General features: G+C 56.4%; 1 protein-coding gene across 1 annotated transcript; it reads left to right on the forward strand.

Moving 5' to 3' along the window:
• The first annotated feature begins 3,629 nt into the window (after nucleotides 1–3,629).
• Nucleotides 3,630–17,238, forward strand: LOC119108006 (neurobeachin). The gene is made up of 5 exons (XM_037231591.1): nucleotides 3,630–3,800; nucleotides 9,204–9,308; nucleotides 10,055–10,181; nucleotides 12,014–12,114; nucleotides 17,146–17,238. Exons 1-5 carry the CDS (start codon nucleotides 3,636–3,638, stop codon nucleotides 17,236–17,238), a joined length of 591 nt encoding a protein of 196 aa, XP_037087486.1. The 5' UTR covers nucleotides 3,630–3,635.
• The last annotated feature ends 2,401 nt before the right edge of the window (nucleotides 17,239–19,639 follow it).

A 19,639-nucleotide genomic window follows, 5' to 3' on the forward strand; every position in this document is an offset into this window, starting at 1 on the left:
CTGAGCTATGCGAGCCCAGAAACACCCGCAGCTCCTTTCAGCTCTTCACGGACTATGGCGGCAAGTGTGACGTGACTTGGCTTTATTCGATGGCGGCTTTATTTGATTATCTAATGGCGAGCGCTAATGGATGGGAATCTCACAAACGCCGCCGATTCAAGGACGGCTGGTCGTTGCTTAGGTACTATTCAGATCAGTGAGACTAACTCAGCTTTGACTGAAATAGATCGACTACGACAACAATGCCTTCTCTGGCTCACTGCCAAGGAACGATGTACGAGCCAGTTGCCTACAGTCAGTTTATCTGTAGGCTCTAAGGCCACGATATCGCTATTTTGGCCTAAAGAATAAATTAGCATGCAAAAACTTAGGCAGTGGCACGATTCACGAGGGCCCTCGCAGGTAACCGGTAGGCGGCCTGTTAGACGCCAATCTGTTGCATTAGATGTTTGAAGTCGGTGCCCTATCCCATGGATGTGGACCTACCGAATAGACCTAACGGGGAGCAGGGGCGAAGTGCTGTATCATGAGTTGGGGGAGGGGGGCTGAGCATTGAATGATGAGAAACGTACCCAAAAGTTACGAAAATAAACATATTTTTTCTCTGGATTTGGCCCACTATTTTCTCAAAGTTAGGGTGGGGAGGGGGAGGCTGAAGCCCCTAACTCCACAGGAAGCTTCACTCCAAATATTACTCTCTGTTTGTTAGAGGCGATGCTTTATGTTCGACTGAGTCATGAAACGTGACACAGCTTTGGACAAAGCTGTAAGAGTTAGATCTATGGATAGCTTCATCTTTGGTATCTTATATTTAGGTGAAACTGTACATAACAAAAATGACACGACCTTGGCTGTTCCCCGCGTCGTTTCGGAGAATCAGCCAAAGTTTCGGTGAGTTACAGTGGAATCGCCTCCTTTCAGCATGTGTGGGAACCGGAGCCGGACATGCGTCAACCGCATTGACTTGAATTTTCGATTCGACTGACATACAACTCAAAATGCCATTTGAAACACAGTCGTCTTATTGGAACAGAGGTTATATACACAGCAGTGCTGAGCAATTTTCAAACTTTCTATCAGCGCATGTGCCCAATATGTGGGATTTTGTAGTCCACAGGTGATACCCCAATTCATGTAACAGAGTGGCGTTATCGGCATTGAATCCATCGCAATCCATTCTGAGGGCGAGCCACATTGATTTTGGCAGGAGCGGAGTTGATGCAGCGGCGGTGCCTATGTCCCTCTCGGCGTGAAATACGAAGTTCTGTTCTGCACGGGTTCAGGTCTACACTTCTCTACGCCTATGCGTGCTACATCACGCGGCGTAGCTTCTTAAAATGAGTGATGCGATGAATGAGAAGAAAGAGACAGGCAAAAACGAGAGCATTTTACAAAACTGGTGGTGGGTTGGGTTCCTTCCTCCCCCCCCCCCCCCCCCCGACAACTTAATGACAAACTGTACCCTTGGTTCTGAACCCGAAACCAACCGCGCAAACCATTTCGAGTAAATGGATACAAATTATTGTTTTGGGCGACGAGCATTGGCATAATCACTTCCTTGGTCCGTGCTGTCCGGGGCCCAGTGTCTTTTGGATGCATAAGATCACCATTGTGTTTTCACCTTGTGAAATGACACGCTAACGGAATTGGGCCGCTGTCACATGTACGCCGCGGTCAGGTCCACGACTTGGAAGCCATGCTGTGTGGGAGAACTCGACAGCAAATTTTGAGGGCGGTGAGCTAAAGGTTGAAAGGCTCATCTGTAAGTTAAAGGCTGAACCCCTTTTCCTTCCCCCAAACCGCTCCTGGTATTCGCCGTATTTTTTAAAATATTTCTGCTGGAATTTGGCGCGCTTGTGAGCGGGTGATGCCATCAAGAGCGCCAAACAGGATTTATCCTAAAATAGCCAAGCTAGTTGGCACACTTGGCATATTTGGCAAGCCCTCCTCGATCTGGTAGCTTTGTTATTAGACGATCCTGGCGCACGTACCACTGACTGATAAACTCGCCGATGATGACGTGACGGCTGTGTCCCGATGATCGTTATCGAGGCGTGTTTGGTGGGCTGTGGTGGAGCGTAGTAACATAGCAGATCCTACCGACGGTTCAAATGTAAGATACACTCTGCTGTTCTTCGTGGAAGTATCCAGATGAAAGTTACCCGCTCCGGATTGCATGGATTACTAATCGTCGTCAGTCGTATCGCGTGTTTGTGAATGTTCGTCGTTCCTAATTTGACCTCGGCGTATCGTGCTTGTCTCACGTGACGTTGCTTCCTGTAGCTTCCGAACCATGCTATAAACGATTCAGATTTTGAATATGACATCTGCATCATTGTAAGAAGTGGTTCGATGCTTGGCATGCAGTTTGCTCACAATTTTGTGAGTCCAAACATCAGTGGATGCAATTTGCTGTGAGCCAAGTAATATGCCATGTGCTGTAATCTACTGTTAAGTAGATAAAAACATAGTTATTCAATGCAATTGTGCTGTCAAGAAAAAATGATGCAACCATTCATTTTGTATTGTTTGGAAATATACACAAGCTATGTGGCTAATGATATAAGGTGAATTATTTCAGGAACACTGTCATTTCCCCCTGCACTTGCAGTACAAGGCAGAGGAGACAAGGTCTCATTGTAACATTTAATAATAACTCATTAAGTCATATATTTATGATCCATTATGCATAATTATATATGCATGATACTTTACACAACAGTTGTATGCATGCCTATACATCTTGCAAGGTTTAGCTGGTCATGTAGTTATGTCCTAATCTGCATGCTGAGGCCTGGTACCTCATGAAACAATATTACAATGGATTTGGCAGGTAACTCACATGACTTGTAGGATGCTGTAGGCCAATTTGAACATGTCAAGATAACATGTATGGGTGATACAGCATGCCTGCAGGATAGAATGCAAACTTAGGATCACATTATTGTTGTTACTGTTCAAATCATATGGGAATGCTGAAAGTCTCAGATCAGTCATTGTGATATTTATTAAACAGTTACAGTGGGCAATACTGTTTAATGCCTAGCTAGGCAGGGTGGCCCTGGCGGTGGGGGCATGTCATAACATTTTACAGAACAAATGGGATGGTCCATTAGTCCTGGTTGGCTAAAAATTCTGAAAGCTGAATAGCTATCCATCCAGGATATGAGTTGTTGATAACCTTGGATCAGCATGAAAAGCATGTATTAGCAGACTTTGTTGCCAAAACTTATACATGCAAGACATCTAGAACAAATGCATCCAATCTGCTCTTTTGACTGCCCTTGTGACAGTTGTTGTCATCACATTGCAGCTTTCCAATGCACTCAGCTGCTGAAATGTGTGGCCTTGCCCTTTGTGTCTGGACCACATCGAGGCCTCTGACAGGTTCGGTTCCTTTTGCAGACATCATCAGGGTGAGGCCCGTCTGCTGCCTCAGCCCGACGCCAGCCGCCTGCCGTGTGTGTGACCCAGCCTGCTGGGCGCCGGTGCCCCCCGCGTCGACCGGTGCCCGCAGCGCGGCCGGAGCCGCCGTCTTCAGTGCAGCGCGCCCGCCGGCCGGCGCACACGCCATGCCCGGCGCCGGCCGCCAGTGAGAGTGACGCGAGCAGCGCGCGCGCCGGCCGCGCCCGGTCATGGCCGCCGCAGAGCAGGAGGAGGCGGACGCCGGCGGCATCCGCACCTCCGAGGACATCATGCGCTCCACCATGACGGACGACCTGCGCTTCGCCGTGCTCATCGGCCTGGTGGAGGTCGGCCAGATGGAGGACAAGGAGATTGTCAACACCATCCTGCACCTGGTGAGTCAGGGGCCGAGCCTGAGCTCGTGACCGACGGGTCGAGGTCTGCTGGCGAAGTGGCTCGGCCGGCTGGTGTCAGCCGATGGGCCAGGCTGATGCAGCGCTGTGGCAGGCCGGAGTCACCAGCTGGTGTCAGCCGATGGACCAGGCTGAGGCAGCGCTGTGGCAGGCCGGCCGTCACCGGCTGGTGTCAGCCGATGGACCAGGCTGAGGCAGCGCTGGGGCAGGCCGGCCGTCACCGGCTGGTGTCAGCCGATGGACCAGGCTGAGGCAGCGCTGTGGCAGGCCGGCCGTCACCGGCTGGTGTCAGCCGATGGACCAGGCTGAGGCAGCGCTGGGGCAGGCCGGCCGTCACCAGCTGGTGTCAGCCGATGGACCAGGCTGAGGCGGCGCTGGGGCAGGCCGGCCGTCACCGGCGGGTGTCAGCCGATGGGCCAGGCTGAGGCAGCGCTGGGGCAGGTCTGCCGTCACCAGCTGGTGTCAGCCGATGGGCCAGGCTGAGGCAGCGCTCGGGCAGGCCGGCCGTCACCAGATGGTGTTAGCCGATGGGCCAGGCTGAGGTAGCGCTCGGGCAGGCCGGCCGTCACCAGATGGTGTTAGCTGATGGGCCAGGCTGAGGCAGCGCTGGGGCAGGCTGGCGGTCACCAGCTGGGGTTAGCGGGGGGTAGCGTCGGATGGGATCCGATTGATCGTCGCTCGGATCGGTTATCGTAGGCTGGGTCGGTTATTGGCGGCCTCACATTGACATGTGATGTCTAGTTGTACTATTTGTCAATGTTACCAGGTTGCCTTACCAAAATTTAGAAGAGTGGTTAATTTGGTAGGTACACCAGTGAGACAGAAATCAATTATTCCCCTGGTACTCTTCAAAAGCTTAAGCCCAAAACTTTCCACTTTTGCGACACGTTACGTGATTAGCGGGAATCTACGGGCAGCCGGAGAGGGTGGGAAGGGAAACCGATAGGTCCCGATGCTGGTGTGTCTGTGCAATAAGTAATGGGAGATTGAGTAATGGAAGGCGTGCTTACGGGTGCTGCACCTGTTTAGTCGCGCAACCCATGATACCATTTTTTTGCGTCATTTTTCACACTTTCTGCTATCAGAGCCCAATTTATGCAGGTGCAAAATGGGCAGGCACGTTCTACCTCGTTAGCTTTTGCTATCTAAGCACGTAGGTTAATTGGGCTTTTGACATCCCTGCAGTAAGAACACACCCCGTCGTGAGGTACGCTTGATTCATGTCTCGTGAGCCACCTTAAGGTAGAATGTTTACCCCACTGGGTTTAACATCTTGCTCGCACGTTGAAATAGACATGAGTAGTGCCAGTTTCTCGTCGTTTGGCGGTTTATGAGAGCAAATCTAGGCCCAATACGCACCTCATTCAGGCAGATACGAGGGCACCCGCAATGCTATCCGCGTGGTATCTGGTGATCTCTGGATTGGAATTTCCCTCTGGCGAGCTGAAATGAAAAAGGTCAGCGGAGGCAACATCGTCAACCTGGCGGACGGACGATATCCAACAGTTGTTTGCAACTATTTGGGATGCTGGGACGTGCGGCTGGTTGTCTCTTGGATGGATTGCCCGGTTTTTATTGTGACGCCATAGTTGGGTGGCCATCCTTGATGGGAGACAAGTGGAATGACGTGAAGAACGTTACTGGATCAGCCTTCATGAATAGTTGCTTGGTCCAATGAGCCAGGTCAGAACAGAAATAGAAAAGAGAATCCTTGTCAAATGGAACTGGCGAGCCAAATGTTAAAAGCATGCGACAGTCGTCTTCTAGAAGATCATATGCCAAATGCCTTGGAGCGTTATGTTTTTGGCATAGCATATTAAAAAGGCTTGCTTAAATTGGGCAAGACATGGTCTTTGAGAACATGTTTGAAAGAGATGATCATTATCACTTATTCTTATGGCTTCATCCAAACGTGGGACATATCTGATGACGGGCGCAACATAGCCTTCGCCGTCGGCGCGCAGCAAAGCTGCAATCATCATCATCATCACTATATCTGATGACCATGCGTTTGCGCAACATGCGTAACGCGAGGATGGATCCGTCACATGACATTCAAAGTCGTTGGCCGGCATTCCGAGTTTGAAGACCTGCAAAGCTGCGCTGATTGCTACGCCGCTGCTCGGGTGGCGCGGTGGATAGCAGTCCAGTCGCACCTCGTAGCGAATGGGAGACGCAGGCATTGAGAGTCGCATCACGACGTGGGTTCGATTCCCAGCTAAGGCGGATATTTCGCAGAGGATGAGGGGAAGACGTCATCGATGCAGGCTGTGCCATGGCGGGCAAGTACGGATTAGAAGTACCCGCTTACCTTTTGTTATTTCTGTTTGCGAAGGCGAACGCAACACATGTCGTTATGCGCCGTGTTATAAAGCGTCTGCGACTGTAGATATCATAATAGTGCTCATGAGTCAAGGCGCAGCCGGGTTTTGAATCCGGGGCTCCTGCGGGAGGCGAAGGCACCGACCACTCTGCCATCACGCTGCTCTTTGGATGATAGGTCTGGGGACTTTCAGGATTTCACCACTTTGTATCAGGTTCGTTGTCCCCGTGACGAGATATGACTACGGAGGGTTCTGGTCCCAGGCAGACCCTAGCAAATAGTCTATTTGACGTCATTTCGAAACAGGAAATGCCGCTGCTTCTTTTTTGAGTGGTCAGCGTGGCGAGTGCCGCGATAGTTTTGTATTTAGGGCAATTGCTCTAGCATATGCAAACTGACGAAATCAATCTGCTTCTCAAATTGCTTGAACCATATTGATGTTGGAGCCCGCGGCACTATGACACAGCCCGTAAGTGGCTAATATCCAGGGGGACAATGCCTCAAAGGTGCTGTTGACAGCCGGTAATTTAGGCGATACTGTTGGCTTTGGGTGCCGTAACAGCTCGTGCGGTTATGTAAGGGTTTGTGACGGCCTGCTGTCGTCTGTGCGACCGGGCTGTGATCAATATCGATGTCTGTCTTTGTATGTGCACTGCGGCCGGTGGTGGCCATATCCTCAGGCTGTGATCGGTACGTGTTTGTGTGTCCAGAGCGTGACTGGTGCCTTCCGTGTGTCGGCTCAGTGGCTGGTTTGAGGTCGTTTTTCTGCACTCTTAAACAGTGTGCTGGAGCGTTTATCGGGTGCAGGTCGTGTCTACGCTGTAGCTGGTGTTTTCCGTGCCGTGTTGCAGGATGACGTGTCGCTGGATATCTTTTTTTCATCGAGCGAAATATCCCGACATCTTAACCAAGATTTCGCACTGCTTATTGCCTCGATATACCACACATTACTGAGTTCAGATGTACTGTGTGATTTCAGATGCTTTGAGATAGCAATTGTGACCCGTTTCAGAATTTCGAAAGACCTGAAATAAATGAAATATGATGGCTAGTATCTTTTTACTTCTGAATATTCGACTTTTACACTGCGACTTCGCGATTTCTTCTGTTTGACCTAGGACACCGAACCAAAACTCAAACGATTCTCTTATCTACCGCGTGTCCACGCTGTAACTAGTGCCTTTCGGTTTGTCTTTAGTGCGCTTAGGTGTCTTGACATGTACCGGGATTGCGACGGGTGGATGTCCAGTGTCGTTATCATGGCTGTTCGCTGTTTCACTATAATGGGTTTGTGTTTGTGTGTCGCCGCTATAACTTGTGTCTGCCCGTGCGTTGCTAAGGAGCCCAGCGATTGCGCATGCGCCCTTGCTTTAAGCGCCTTGCTATACGTGTCGTAGTGTACTGCAAACTATCAGCTCTTGCAATTTATAAAGTGAGACATTGTCAATTAGTAAACTGCAATCACATGGTTAATCCTGCCGTAATTCATGTTGTTTGTCGTTCTTTCACTCTGATCGTTGTCTGTCTTTGTATGGACGGTGATTGGTGTGAACCCTTGTGTCATCAAGACCACTTGTATCTGTCCACGTTTCGTTGGTTATGTGCTTATCTGTTAACTCACGCCCGGGTGGCCGGTTGAATACCCTTTGCTCGGGTGGGGGCCAGTTTGAAGTCCCTGAGATTTCAGAAACTAGAAACACCAAATTCGCGGCGTGTGTTAGCCTGTGTGTAAACTCACTCGTGCCAAACTTTAAGGTTCTTAGGTCATGATTTTCGGGTCAAATAAGGCCAAACAAGGTCATGCCCCAGAAGGTCATGGTAACTAAAATCATGCAAAACTGCTTTGAGTTTTGCGTTTGAATAAGCGTCAAAGATTATGCTAGGCGGTATGTTCCTAAAAACAAAATGTTAACGTAGGCCATTTTAGGTTAGTGACCTATTCTGATCCTTAAAAAGTCCACGGAAGATGTGAAATGCGGTTTCTGTTATCAGTAAATTCAGAATGAGTATCAGAAACTAATCCATGCGGCAAGAACTAGAGTACTAAAACGACCTCGTTTTGAACTTAGTCTGACCTTTATACCTGACCCTAGGTCAGTGGAATGTGATCATTGAATTGTAGTGTTGCCCAAAAAGTATCTCGGAGATGTGTGACTTCATCTAACACTTCGTTGTCGCATCGGATTTAGCGATTCCCTGGACATTGCCCTCGCTGAATCCCTGGCGTGAGTTTGACCTTTCGTAGGTCAGCGACGTTACAAGGCGCAGCTAAATATTTATACCAAACTATGCGCAACTCAATTATCTACAGCTGTGCAAAATTTGGCGCGGCTACGCCGCACCGTTCGGAAAATATGCTGGAAAACCTCTGGGATGGTCAATTTACCCCCCCCCCCCCTCCCCGAGCGCGTGTTAATGGGGCTGCAGGCAGGAAACTGTCTGGTGCGCCTTCCCAACACTGATGCCTGTCCATGACTGATGTGAAACCGTAACTTGCTGGTGCGCTGCTGCACTCTACCTGTGTAACTCACTGACGACTACGATGTGTCCATGTTCAGCCGTCGTCTACTACCTGTGTAGCTCACTGACGACTACGTGTGTCCATGTTCAGCCTCGTCTATTTGTGTAGCTCACTGACGACTGCGATGTGTCCCGTATTCAGCCGTCGTCTACCTGTGTATCTCACTGACGACTGCGATGTGTCCGTATTCAGCCGTCTTCTACCTGTGTAGTTAACTGACGGACTGCGATGTGCCCATATTCAGCCGTCTTCCACCTGTGTACCCTCACTAACGACTGCGACGTGTCCGTATTCAACCGTTTGTCTACCTGGTGTAACCTCCTGACGGCTGCGATGTGCCCATATTCAGCCGTCGTCTACCTGCGTAGCTCACTGACGACTGCGATGTGTTCATGAGTCCGCTGTGACCATGGCCTGTGCGCCTCCGCATGCCTGCGTGATGTCCGATGTCTGCACAGGCACCGCTGTCCCACGTGACCTGCAGCCTCCCCCGCGGTGCGCGCACACCGCCCTGCCACTGACGCGCGCCTTGCCCTTGCAGCTGGTGGGTGGTGAGTTCGACATGGAGCTCAACTTCGTGGTGCAGGACGCCGGCAACATCCTGCACATGCTGGAGGTGCTGGACCACTGTTCGGTGAAGCTGCAGGTGAGTGTCGGCGGGAAGGCTCGGGGCGGGGGGCGAGGGCCCCGGGCAGCGAACCGGGCCGGACCGGGCCGGACCGGGCCACGGCTCCCGTGGGGCTCTGGATCCTGTAGGCCTGGTCGTGGAAGGCTGGCTGGCGCCTGGCTCTCGGCGTGCGATGCCCGATTGACGGTCAGGTACATATCTGAAAATGTGACGAAGAGTTCAGCACGGGCAGCCGGTGGCATTGGGTACTTTTTCTTAGTTCTGCGCCAAAACGGCGTGGATGTGGGCCCCTGTTTTTGGTTTTGGGACACTTGCAAGCAGGTTTGTATCTCAGTTATTGTTTTTTGACTGACTAGCAAGAGGCCGTGATCAATTTAGTGACTAGTACGTAAATTGTGCGTCAGAGTTGTTAGAGTAATCAGTTAGTGTGGCGCTATAACCGACAAGTCTTGTCTGGCGGCTGCTTTAGCGGGTCATTCGCTTGTCGCTGCAAATTAGCTGGATGCCGTGAACGCAGGCGACTGTTTTACGTTGTCGTTCAGTGGTTGTCCGCCGACTGACCGGGTTTATTTTCTTCCGATAGCATCTTTGCTCCCGGAGACGGTTGCAGATACGTGTGTTGTGTCATCTTGTGGCCATTCCGTCACCCTCCGGTCGTGCGCTGTCCCCCGCGCCATCGGGATCGCCTCGCCGAACTGCGTCACTTCCATCACGGCGCCTTGAGCTGGGATTCCAACATGGCGCCGGCCGTCTCGTGCGTGCAGGCGGAGATCTGGAGCGTGTTCACCTGCATCCTGCGAAAGTCCATGCGGAACATGCAGGCCTGCGTGGAGGTCGGCCTCATCGAGCACGTGCTGCGGCGGCTGCCCAAGGCCGACACCGTCGTGGCGGGTACGCGACTGCCGCCGCCCCGGGCGCGCGCTCCCGCTCGCTGCAACTCTCAGCACTCGTCTTATCTTGTTTGCATGTTTGAATACGCGATCAAGGACAGGACATTTTCACAGGAGTCGGCGCGTGGTGTCATCGTCGGGGCGGTGTTGTTTCACGGGTTGGCGTTTTGGGTTTTGGTGCGGGCGGGAGGGGGGGGGGGGGGGTAATATTCTGGCGTTCAGGTGGTGGATTTTGAAATTTGGGATGGAAACTCTCTTTGCGTTAAGTCGCGTAGGTATGCCAGTGACATTCTAAAAGTGCTAGACGATGGAATCTGTGTGGCGGGAGTGGGGCTCCTGGATGGGAGAGCAAAAATTTCTCAGTCACGAAAGCGTAGAAATCTTAATTTTATCTATATTTCTTCATTATCTAAATAAAATGATTAGCTAAAGAACTTTTATCTATAAAATAAATCTGAAGTTTGGATGGTTAAAAGGCATACCAAATATGGGACATTTTACTGTCTGAACTCACGGAGCGGTCGTACGGTAAGTACCATGCGGCAGTTCACCAGAAGTTGTGTAAGCTACCGTCTGGCAAGGAAGCTGGGGATAAAATCCCGTGGGTTTTGACAGTCCAACAGCAGACCGCCCTTTCTACGCTGCGTTTGAGTCGTGTCCCATCATTAGGCTTCTCCATCTGATGTGATTTAACCATATGCTCGCCATTCGGTGTGGTAGCTGGCTATCCGACCGCCTGCTGACTATCTCATGGTTATCAGTCGTGTGCGGCCAGCGGAAGACGGGCAGTGCGCAACTGTCGAGCTATGCGCTGGCGGTGCACTACCCGCACCGCCCAGTAGTCGGGGCCGCCGCGTGTCCCGGAGCGCCCCGCCCGACCCCGGAGCGCGCCGCCTGACCCGGGAGCGCGCCGCCTGACCCGGGAGCGCGCCGCCTGACCCCGGAGCGTGCCGCTTGACCCCGGAGCATGCCGCCTGACCCCGGAGCATGCCGCTTGACCCTGAAGCGTGCCGCCGGACCCCGGAGCGCGCCGCCGGACCCCGGAGCGCGCCGCCGGACCCCGGAGCGCGCCGTCCGGAGGCCGCCTTGGAAGCGCTGCAAGCTCGCCACTGCCTTCGTGTTGTCCGTGTAATGGCACTTAGCCGCCGCGTGATAGAGCAGCCGTGCTCGGCGGCCCGTTGCGCCGACGGTCGGCGGCCGCTGCCGCCCGCTGATGGCGGGCACTCAGTGGCGTCTGGGGGCGTTTGTGCGTTCTCGCGCTGGGGGTAGTGTGCCGGACGACGACCCTTCCGGCCGGCCGCGGACGGCGCGGGGATCGTCAGGCCGCGGGCCAGGTCACGGAGTACTGCCTCCCGGATGGGCCGTGAGCACGCCATGACGTGGCACGGAAATGGGAGTGTTCGTGGTTATCCTGGCACCATGAGAGGTGTTTTAACCTTCGTTCGGTTGTGGTTGGGCTCGGGATCGTCTAAAAAATGGATTGAATTTAGTACAGTCGAGACTCATAGCTTTGAATATACGTTAGGATGTTTAGCACAGTCCAGACTCGTGGCCTAGAACATGTGTCAATATGTTGCCTCTGAAGTCGACCCTTTTGGAGCTGACTCCGGATGTGAGCACAACATCTGCTTTAGTTGGAATCAGGCTAGACTCGAACCTTGACACCCCGGTTTTAAGCCGAAGCGGGGCTCCTTGATTCAATGCCGGCTTTGTCAGAAGTCGTAGTGGTTCAAACTGGGTGGGCTGTGGGCGAACGTTGGTCCCGCGCCGTTGCATGTCGCGTGTCGTCTGCGAGGGGGCCGCGGTAACGTCCGCCATCCCGCGCGCCGGCAGACCTGCTGGTGGAGCTGCTGGGCACCCTGGCCACCTACAACGTCACCGTCAGCCAGCTGAAGGTGCTGGTGGGCAGCATGAAGGCCGGCACGGGCGCCTGGGTGAGTGGCAGCCCCCGGCGCGGCGCGGCTGCCGCCAGCGCCGGGCGGCCGGGACCGGCGGAGCTCCGGCGACTCTGCACTCGGCGCCCAGAGCATGCGCCAGGCCTCGCCTGCACCGCCATGTTGGGAGTTTACTTTTTACTTACCCGTGGATTGACCCTGAACGAGTCTGAGTCGGTGGAGGGCTAAGGATGTATGTCTGTGGTAGTGAAACATTTGTATGTACTATGCATAGTCAGATGGACGAGACTCCGCCAGAAATATAGGTGGAGACAGCCTGTACTAATCGAGTGTGGGGGGGGGGGGGGGGGGGCGAAGCCGCTCCTCCACGTTTAAAGGTTAGGGTAAACTTGTCGGCGAACGGAAACTCCACTGCCTTCATGCTGGTGGTGGGGTGCGCGTCTCAAGCTCTGTTTCGCGTGTAGGACACCCGTCCTGAAATACACGGAGCCCTAAGGCACGCTTGGAAGCCGTGCTGCCTGCATTTCTTCAACAAAGTATCTGGACGGAGTACGTTGAAACGCTCCCAAAGGCTGTCAGAGGCATTCGATTGGTTTGAAAAGGTCACGAAGTGCTACCGCTTTGGACGGACGATATGGACCGGTCCCATGAGGTGGAGAAGTTTGGCTCGTCGGCTGTCAAATTCAGTAGAGCAATATCGCCGATAATTTTTCCCCAGGCCGTCAGTTGAGTCTTAGCTGGGCAGTTCTGGGAGTAAAGGCTTATACTGTTGCGGTCTCTCCGAAACAAATGCGAAAGCGGATGACGTGCAGTTTGTGCGTGTTGCGTCTAAGCTAGTTCGAAAAACGTCGATCTCCAGGTCTGCAAGAGGACAGTCACAAGTGCTCAGATGCTCAGTGGCAGACAACTCACTTTGATCATGTGCGGATCCTAATGTTTTAGTTCACCCCGGGTCAGGCGCGGCGGTTTAGTGAGGGGGGAGGGGGGGGGGGGGGGGGGAGGGCGGCAAGGTGCACTGCAGCAGCGGCGGGATGACTCAGACTCAGCTGAGAGCCCCCCCCCCCCCCCCCCGTCCGGTGCGGCGGCGGTCCGGGCGCAGCGGCGCCGAGGCCGGTGCAGCCGGGGCCGGCCGCGGCCGCGTGACCGGCCGGCAGCGGGGCACGGCGCTGGAGCTGGCGCCGACCAGCAGCGGCGATGAGGCCGGTACAGCCGGGGCCGGCCGCGGCCGCGTGGCCGGCCGGCAGCGGGCCACGGCGCTGGAGCTGGCGCCGACCAGCAGCGGTGGCGCGCTAGTGGGCGTGGCCGGAGATGAGCGAATTCATCAGCGGACAGGCACGGACTTCGTGTACACCAGCGATAAGACCCGCTAGCGCTGCAATGAATTTTGATTAAGTCGGAGAGGCGTCTGGTTCTTAAATACTGGCAGCTGTTGTCGTGAAATCGTAGCTCCCAGGGTGTATATTACACCCCGTGACCTGCGATTTCACGATTAACAGCTACGCGTTTTCAGAAATTTCGACGGGTATTTGAAACGTGATCGGTCTTTGTCCCGGCAGCATCCAGCACATCAGCTTTCAGTCCAAAGGGAGCGAGCCGAAGGCGTGGAAATCAGGGCCGCAGAGTGCGGCAGAGCCCACTTATAAAAGCCACGCAGCTGTGACAGCAGCCTCAGGTCTGGCCTCCAGAGATGCCCAGACCACCGCGGAGCCAGATGGAAGGCATTCATTACAAATGGGTTCGCTGGCGGCTGTGACACGTCAGTAATGGGAAACGAAGCCACGACGGATGGGCGCGCGTCCGACGATGAGGCGTGTGGTCTGTCGAGTACCGGACCGGACCGGAACGGAACGGGACGGAACGGAACTACGCACAGTGCCGTGCCAGACCTGGACTTGGATCTGGACCTGGCCCTGGACCTGGTTCTGGATCCGGACCCGGACCCGGACCCGGACCCGGACCCGGACTCGGACCCAACCCAGAAACAGACCCGGACCCGTACCCGCACCCGGACCCAACCCAGATGCAGACCCGGACCCGGACTCGGACCCGGACCCGGACCCGGACCCGAACCCAACCCAGATGCAGATGCGGACCCGGATCCGGACCCGGACCCGGACCCGGACTCGGACTCGGACTCGGACTCGGACCTGAACCTGAACCTCGGGACCTGGACCTGGACCTGAATCTGAATCTGAACCTGGACCTGGACCTGGACCTGGACCTGGACCTGGACTCCGAAAAGGCCTTAATGTGAATAGCCCGGCCGCGGCGTCCTTATCGCTCAGAGAAGCGAACACGGGGTCAGCGGGTCTCCCTTAGACGGCATATTGCTGGCTGGCTTTTAGCGGATAAAGATCTGGTCAGCATTAGCTCGAATGTTGTTATTTCGCGGCCTATCACCGAAGTTACCTGTCCTCTGAGAAGGAGGCGCCTTTGAATCGTGGAAATATGCTTCTGCGCAATGGCCACTGCGAATTGCATCCTCTATGCCGCCTCTGCCACATCGAAACATTCGGTCGAGACCGAACGCCCGTGATCGGTCGCGCTCCGCTGGCGGGTCGGGCTCCACCGGTGCTCAGGCGTCGGGCGGACTGCACTCTTGGCTGGCGGCTCGGTGTCACCCGCTGACCGTAGCGTCGTCGCCGGTGTGAAGGTTGAGGCTGACGTGAAGGCTGGTGGCGTCGGCGGCGCTGCGCGCGGGCCGTACGTGGCCCGACCTGCGGCCGCCGGGGAGGAGCCCCGGAGCTCGCGCCCGGCCTGCTCGCCGCGTAGGGTCAGGGCGCCCGGTCCGGACGGTGGCTCGCTGTGGACTTGTCAGATCCCGGACTCGAACATCGACCGTACCGCGCTCACGTCGAAATAGGAGCTGCCAGGCGACGGAGTCTTTGGCTTAGCGCCTAGACTGCCAAGAGTTTGGCGGAAACTTGTGTAGCCAATGTTATGGTACTGGACTGTTTATGGCGTTGGAATATGTCGCAGCAGTCATTAAATTCCCTGCTGAGTTCTGCTTTACAGCTTGAAGTGTGGGATCTGGGTGAAAGGGAGCGCAATGAGCATGCTTGCTGCGCCGCATTTTGTTGGCCTGAGATTGCACGCGTTGGTCGCACCGTTTGCCGCCACGGGGGCTGCGTACGACTGTGGATGCGTCCCAGGGGAGTCAATCAGGGACGCAGCCAGCACGAGACCAGCGGAACAGGCAGGCTGCTCGCACAGTCCTGTTGGGAGTGTTGCGTTGCTGAATGCTGGCAAGACATTACTCCTCCATTCTGGTTTTGTGCCCACTTGGTTATTGTTTAAAACAGTAGTTCGTTCTGTTAAAAAACGACAACTCGAAAAGTAACAAAACGCAGCCGCGCATGATAACCCAGCCTAGTGAGAGGTGACTGTAGCGTAATGGTTGAGCTGCACGTCCGAGAAACCGGAGGAAAGGATCCTGCTCCCCGCTGCGCCCGCTCTCCCTGCCACGGCGAGGGGCAGGTGACGTCATGTCAGCGTCAGCGCTGACCGCATCACAAAGCTCCAGTGACAACAGCAACAAGCCTGCCCGGCAACGGGCGCGAGGTGCAGCCTGTTCCTCAGCTGACGCGTCTGTTCGATACGGACGCGCCTCACGCATCTCCCCTGCGGGTCGCTGCACTGGCCTCGCACTGCCCCTGGCGCCCCAGAGCCCCGGAGCGGAGGGTTAGCTCCCGGCTCCGCCCCGCCCCAGGACGTGCGGAGGCGGCGCGGAACTGCCGGCTCGCCCGCGTTAATCGCGCGAACGCAATCCGGCGGAAAGCGCGCGTCACGGTCTCGGTCGCGCCAAAAGCTGGGCGGGGGCGCGCGGCCCGCAGGCGGCCGGGCTCGACGGCGAGCAGGGCCGCGCGGCCGGCCTCTCCTCGGACGGCACTGTAATGGGGAGGGGAGGAAGGGAGGCCGGGTCGCCCAGGGTCGACCCGTCTCTAAGGCCTCGCGATAACGGGCGATTGGTGAGGTTTGTCAGGCAGGCTTGTTGGCCCGGCCTGTGGTCAGTGACGTGCCCGGCCGGCCATCCTCACCCATGGACGGGTGGTTTGTGTGTGGGTGGTGATCGATTGGTCCGCTGGTGGGTGCGCCCCTCCCCCGGATGGACGGTTTGCCGGCCACGGCCGGCCGGCGATCGGTCGTCCCGGACGACCGGGCTCCCCGGGGCGCCGTGACCCTCGCTCTGAGAGCGTAATTCGCCGCACCCATGGCGATTGGCTGATCAATATTCGATCGGGTGCAACGCAGTCGAGGCCCAGCCAATGATCACAAATCTGCCTGCCGATGCGGCTCCGACATATCAATCCAGCGGGGCTTTTCATAACGGTCACCGGGGTCTGCCGCGTGACAGGCGGAAGCTGCAGCACGTCGTGGGCATTTGGAACGGCGTTGTTAGTTATTTGTGTCGTGCCTGTCATGGAAGGGGTTGGGTCTCTGTCAACATACATGGCCTTCGTCTCTATCGAGCCGTAATGGAACGTGCCTGCGGACGCGATGTCAAACAGCGCAGCTTATCGCGAACACACAATGCGTTTATGATGGAGCCAGCCTCTCTACCAGAAGTTCGTAAATGTTGTTACATGTCAGCTCTCGCTCACGGGCCATACCTGGCCTACTCCAAACCGTAACGCCACTGAAAAACAGATAAACGGAGGGCGGCTGTGGGCGCCTGCTGGATTTCAGATCTCGCTGCAAGGCGCTCTCGTCGCTTGAATAATGTTTGGGTAAATATCCCCGTAAGGACCATGTTGGCACGCGAGATGGCGGCCAAGATGGCCCGTGCTCCTCGACGTAACCTGAGGGGTGCACAGCGATCGTCCTGTCCCGCCCTGACGTGTATGGCGCGGCTGCCATGTCAGTCCGCCTCCCTGCCCCCTGCACCAGTCCGCAGCGCTGGTGGACCACGTTCAGCACCCTCCCGGCTTGCCAAGGTGCTGGTCGGTCGTGGCGGTATAGCCGCGTTTATCCTACTGTCTTTGGTATCCTACTGGGCAGTCTGTTCCCGTGCCGTGCGCCCGTCCGGGTCATGTTCTGCCCCGTGACCGCCGTCTGTGCGCGCCGTTGCAGCCGCGCCACTCCAGCAAGCTGCTGACGGTGACTGCGCCAGATGCCGCAGCGCAGCAGCCCGGACACCTTCTTCATGTTCCCCGGCAAACCTAACTCGGTGAGTTGTCTCCCCGGCGAGGACGGCCCGATGACTTTCTCTCTTTTTTCAACTTCGCCCTTCGGCGGACCCGGTCAGCGAGTTTAGTTGAGCTTATTGCGGATCTCGGGAGAGTAAAGTCGGCTTCCTCGCCATCTGGTGAGCCCGGTGAACCTTGTCCGTTGAATTCGGTGAGCTCGGTGACCACCTGAATCAACTCCGCAACAGCTTGGTCCCCAAATGGAGCGGCGCGGCGGTCGTTGGGAGTGGGCATGCCAACGCTTCCCTTTGCGGCTCTCGGTGGGGCCGTTTCGGGGAACACTTTTCCACTCCCCCGACACGGCCGGCGCGGCGCGGCCTCCATGCGGATCGCAGTCGCCACCGGCGCTGTCTGTGGCGGACGGCACCAGGCCAGCGTCAGCAACCGCCTGATGTGCTCGTCCCCGCGCTTTTGTCGGCAAACGTCCGCGAGCTGGGTCGGCCGACGGCACGGCCGCCGCTGGGAAATGTCCGACGGCAGCTGCGGAAATACGGACGGCCGTTTTTGCCGGCCTGGCGCCGGTCGCCGGCGAGCGCTCCGCCCTCGTTTCGGTGTGGCGCGGCGTGGCGGCCGTCGCCGATGGGGCGGTGGCGCGGGCTGGCGACCTGGCGGCACACCCGGCGGTGACCCGTGACCCCGCTGCCGCAGGCGATCGTGATCCCGCCGCTGGCGCGGTGGCCGTACGAAAGCGGCTGGACGTTCGCCTGCTGGTTCCGACTGGACCCCCATCACTCGGTCAACATTGAGCGTGAGAAGCCCTACCTGTACAGCTTCAAGACCAGCAAGGGCATCGGCTACTCGGCCCACTTCGTCGGCTCCTGTCTGGTGCTCACTGCCATGAAGATCAAGGGCAAGGGGTTCCAGCACTGCGTTAAATACGAGTTCCAGCCGCGTAAGGTACGTTATTGGGTCTGTGTGTCCTCAAAGGACTGTTGGTGTAGCGCTGCTGGCGCAGTGCTGCTCGTGGCGTCGATGCTTCGGTCGGTGTTGGTGCTTGCCATGGCGTCGTTTGGGTGCTGCCGGCTTCTCACCACCGCGAGGCCCACGTCGAAGTTCACGTGGCAGTGAGCCTTCCTCGAATCCACCGCTGCCGACTGAGGTTCGGACGCCCGGCGCCGTGCTGCTACGGCACGTCGCCACGCGGCGTGGCTGCCGGGTGGCGTTACCCGCGCCGCGGCTGGCGCTGGCGCCGCGGCCCGCGCGCGCGCCGACACGTGCTGTGACGACCGTGATCCGGAGACGCCCCGCCGCCGGCCGGTCACGCAATGTCTCGGAGCGCGGTGATCGGTGGTGTGTGTGTGTGTGTTTGTGCGTGCGTGTGTGTGTGTTAGCCGCGGATGATGTGGTGCCGAGTCATCCCCAGGAAACGCAGGCCCGTTGCTGGCTAAGCGCTACGGCACGCTACGGTTACGGGCTGAGGCTAGGCGGTGCGGCTGACGGCGTCCAATCTCCGTGTGTGTACTGTGGTGAGATCGTGTTGCGGCAGCGGAGTACAGGCGGCCGACGCTTGGTAAACAGAAGGAAGCGGGTCGCAAATGACGTCATTCAGTTGGCAAATGGACTGACTTCGGACTCTAACTGAAGCGGTAACAGCCTGCGGTTTGCGGTGTGGTATCCGGACGAGTTGATTGATGAAGTATTACTATTTCGTCGCTTGGCGGCTGGGTCAAGCGTTCGCTTTTCCGTCAGAGTTGTCGGTGTCTCTGGGCCAGCGTGGCACAGCGCTGTTCTGACACATTCCGATAGTCCTTTGTGGTCCATTGAAGTTGTGCACTCAAAGAGCATTGACCATCATGACGTTCAGTTGTAACGTGATATCGTACGTGTTAGTGCTCTGTGGACTGCCATTGCAATTCGGAGCTTGCGCGGAGTGGGCGCCATTTGCGGCCCACTAACGGGAGTGTGAGTGGCGCCCCGCCCCCGCCCCCGCCCCCGCCGGTCCGCCTCAGCAGGGTCCGTCGTTACCGTCTCAGCGACCAAAGCACGCCCGACTGACCGCCGCCGGCGCGTTGCAGTGGTACATGATCGCCATCGTGTACATCTACAACCGGTGGAGCAAGAGCGAGATCAAGGTGTTCGTCAACGGCCAGCTGGCGTCCAGCACCGAGATGGCCTGGTTCGTGTCGCCCGGGAGCGAGGTCAGTACCCAGAGGGGCACGCTCAGGTCCTTGACATGGGGCGGAGGGAGCGACGACTGAAACTCAGAGCAGCCAATTAGGGGGCACGGTCGTCGTGACGTCATTGCAGATTGACGCACCGGTGCACGGCGGTGGTGCAAATGCACCAACTGCAGCACCGTGCGCCGCCGTACGACCAGGTCACAAGCCGTCATCGGTGCCCACCGTGCGTCGGTGTTCGGAAATATGCCATGTCGTTGT

The sequence above is a fragment of the Pollicipes pollicipes genome, unplaced genomic scaffold, assembly GCF_011947565.3.
Source record: "Pollicipes pollicipes isolate AB1234 unplaced genomic scaffold, Ppol_2.1 Scaffold_6686;HRSCAF=7923_pilon_pilon_pilon, whole genome shotgun sequence".
Classification (NCBI taxonomy): domain Eukaryota; kingdom Metazoa; phylum Arthropoda; class Thecostraca; order Pollicipedomorpha; family Pollicipedidae; genus Pollicipes; species Pollicipes pollicipes.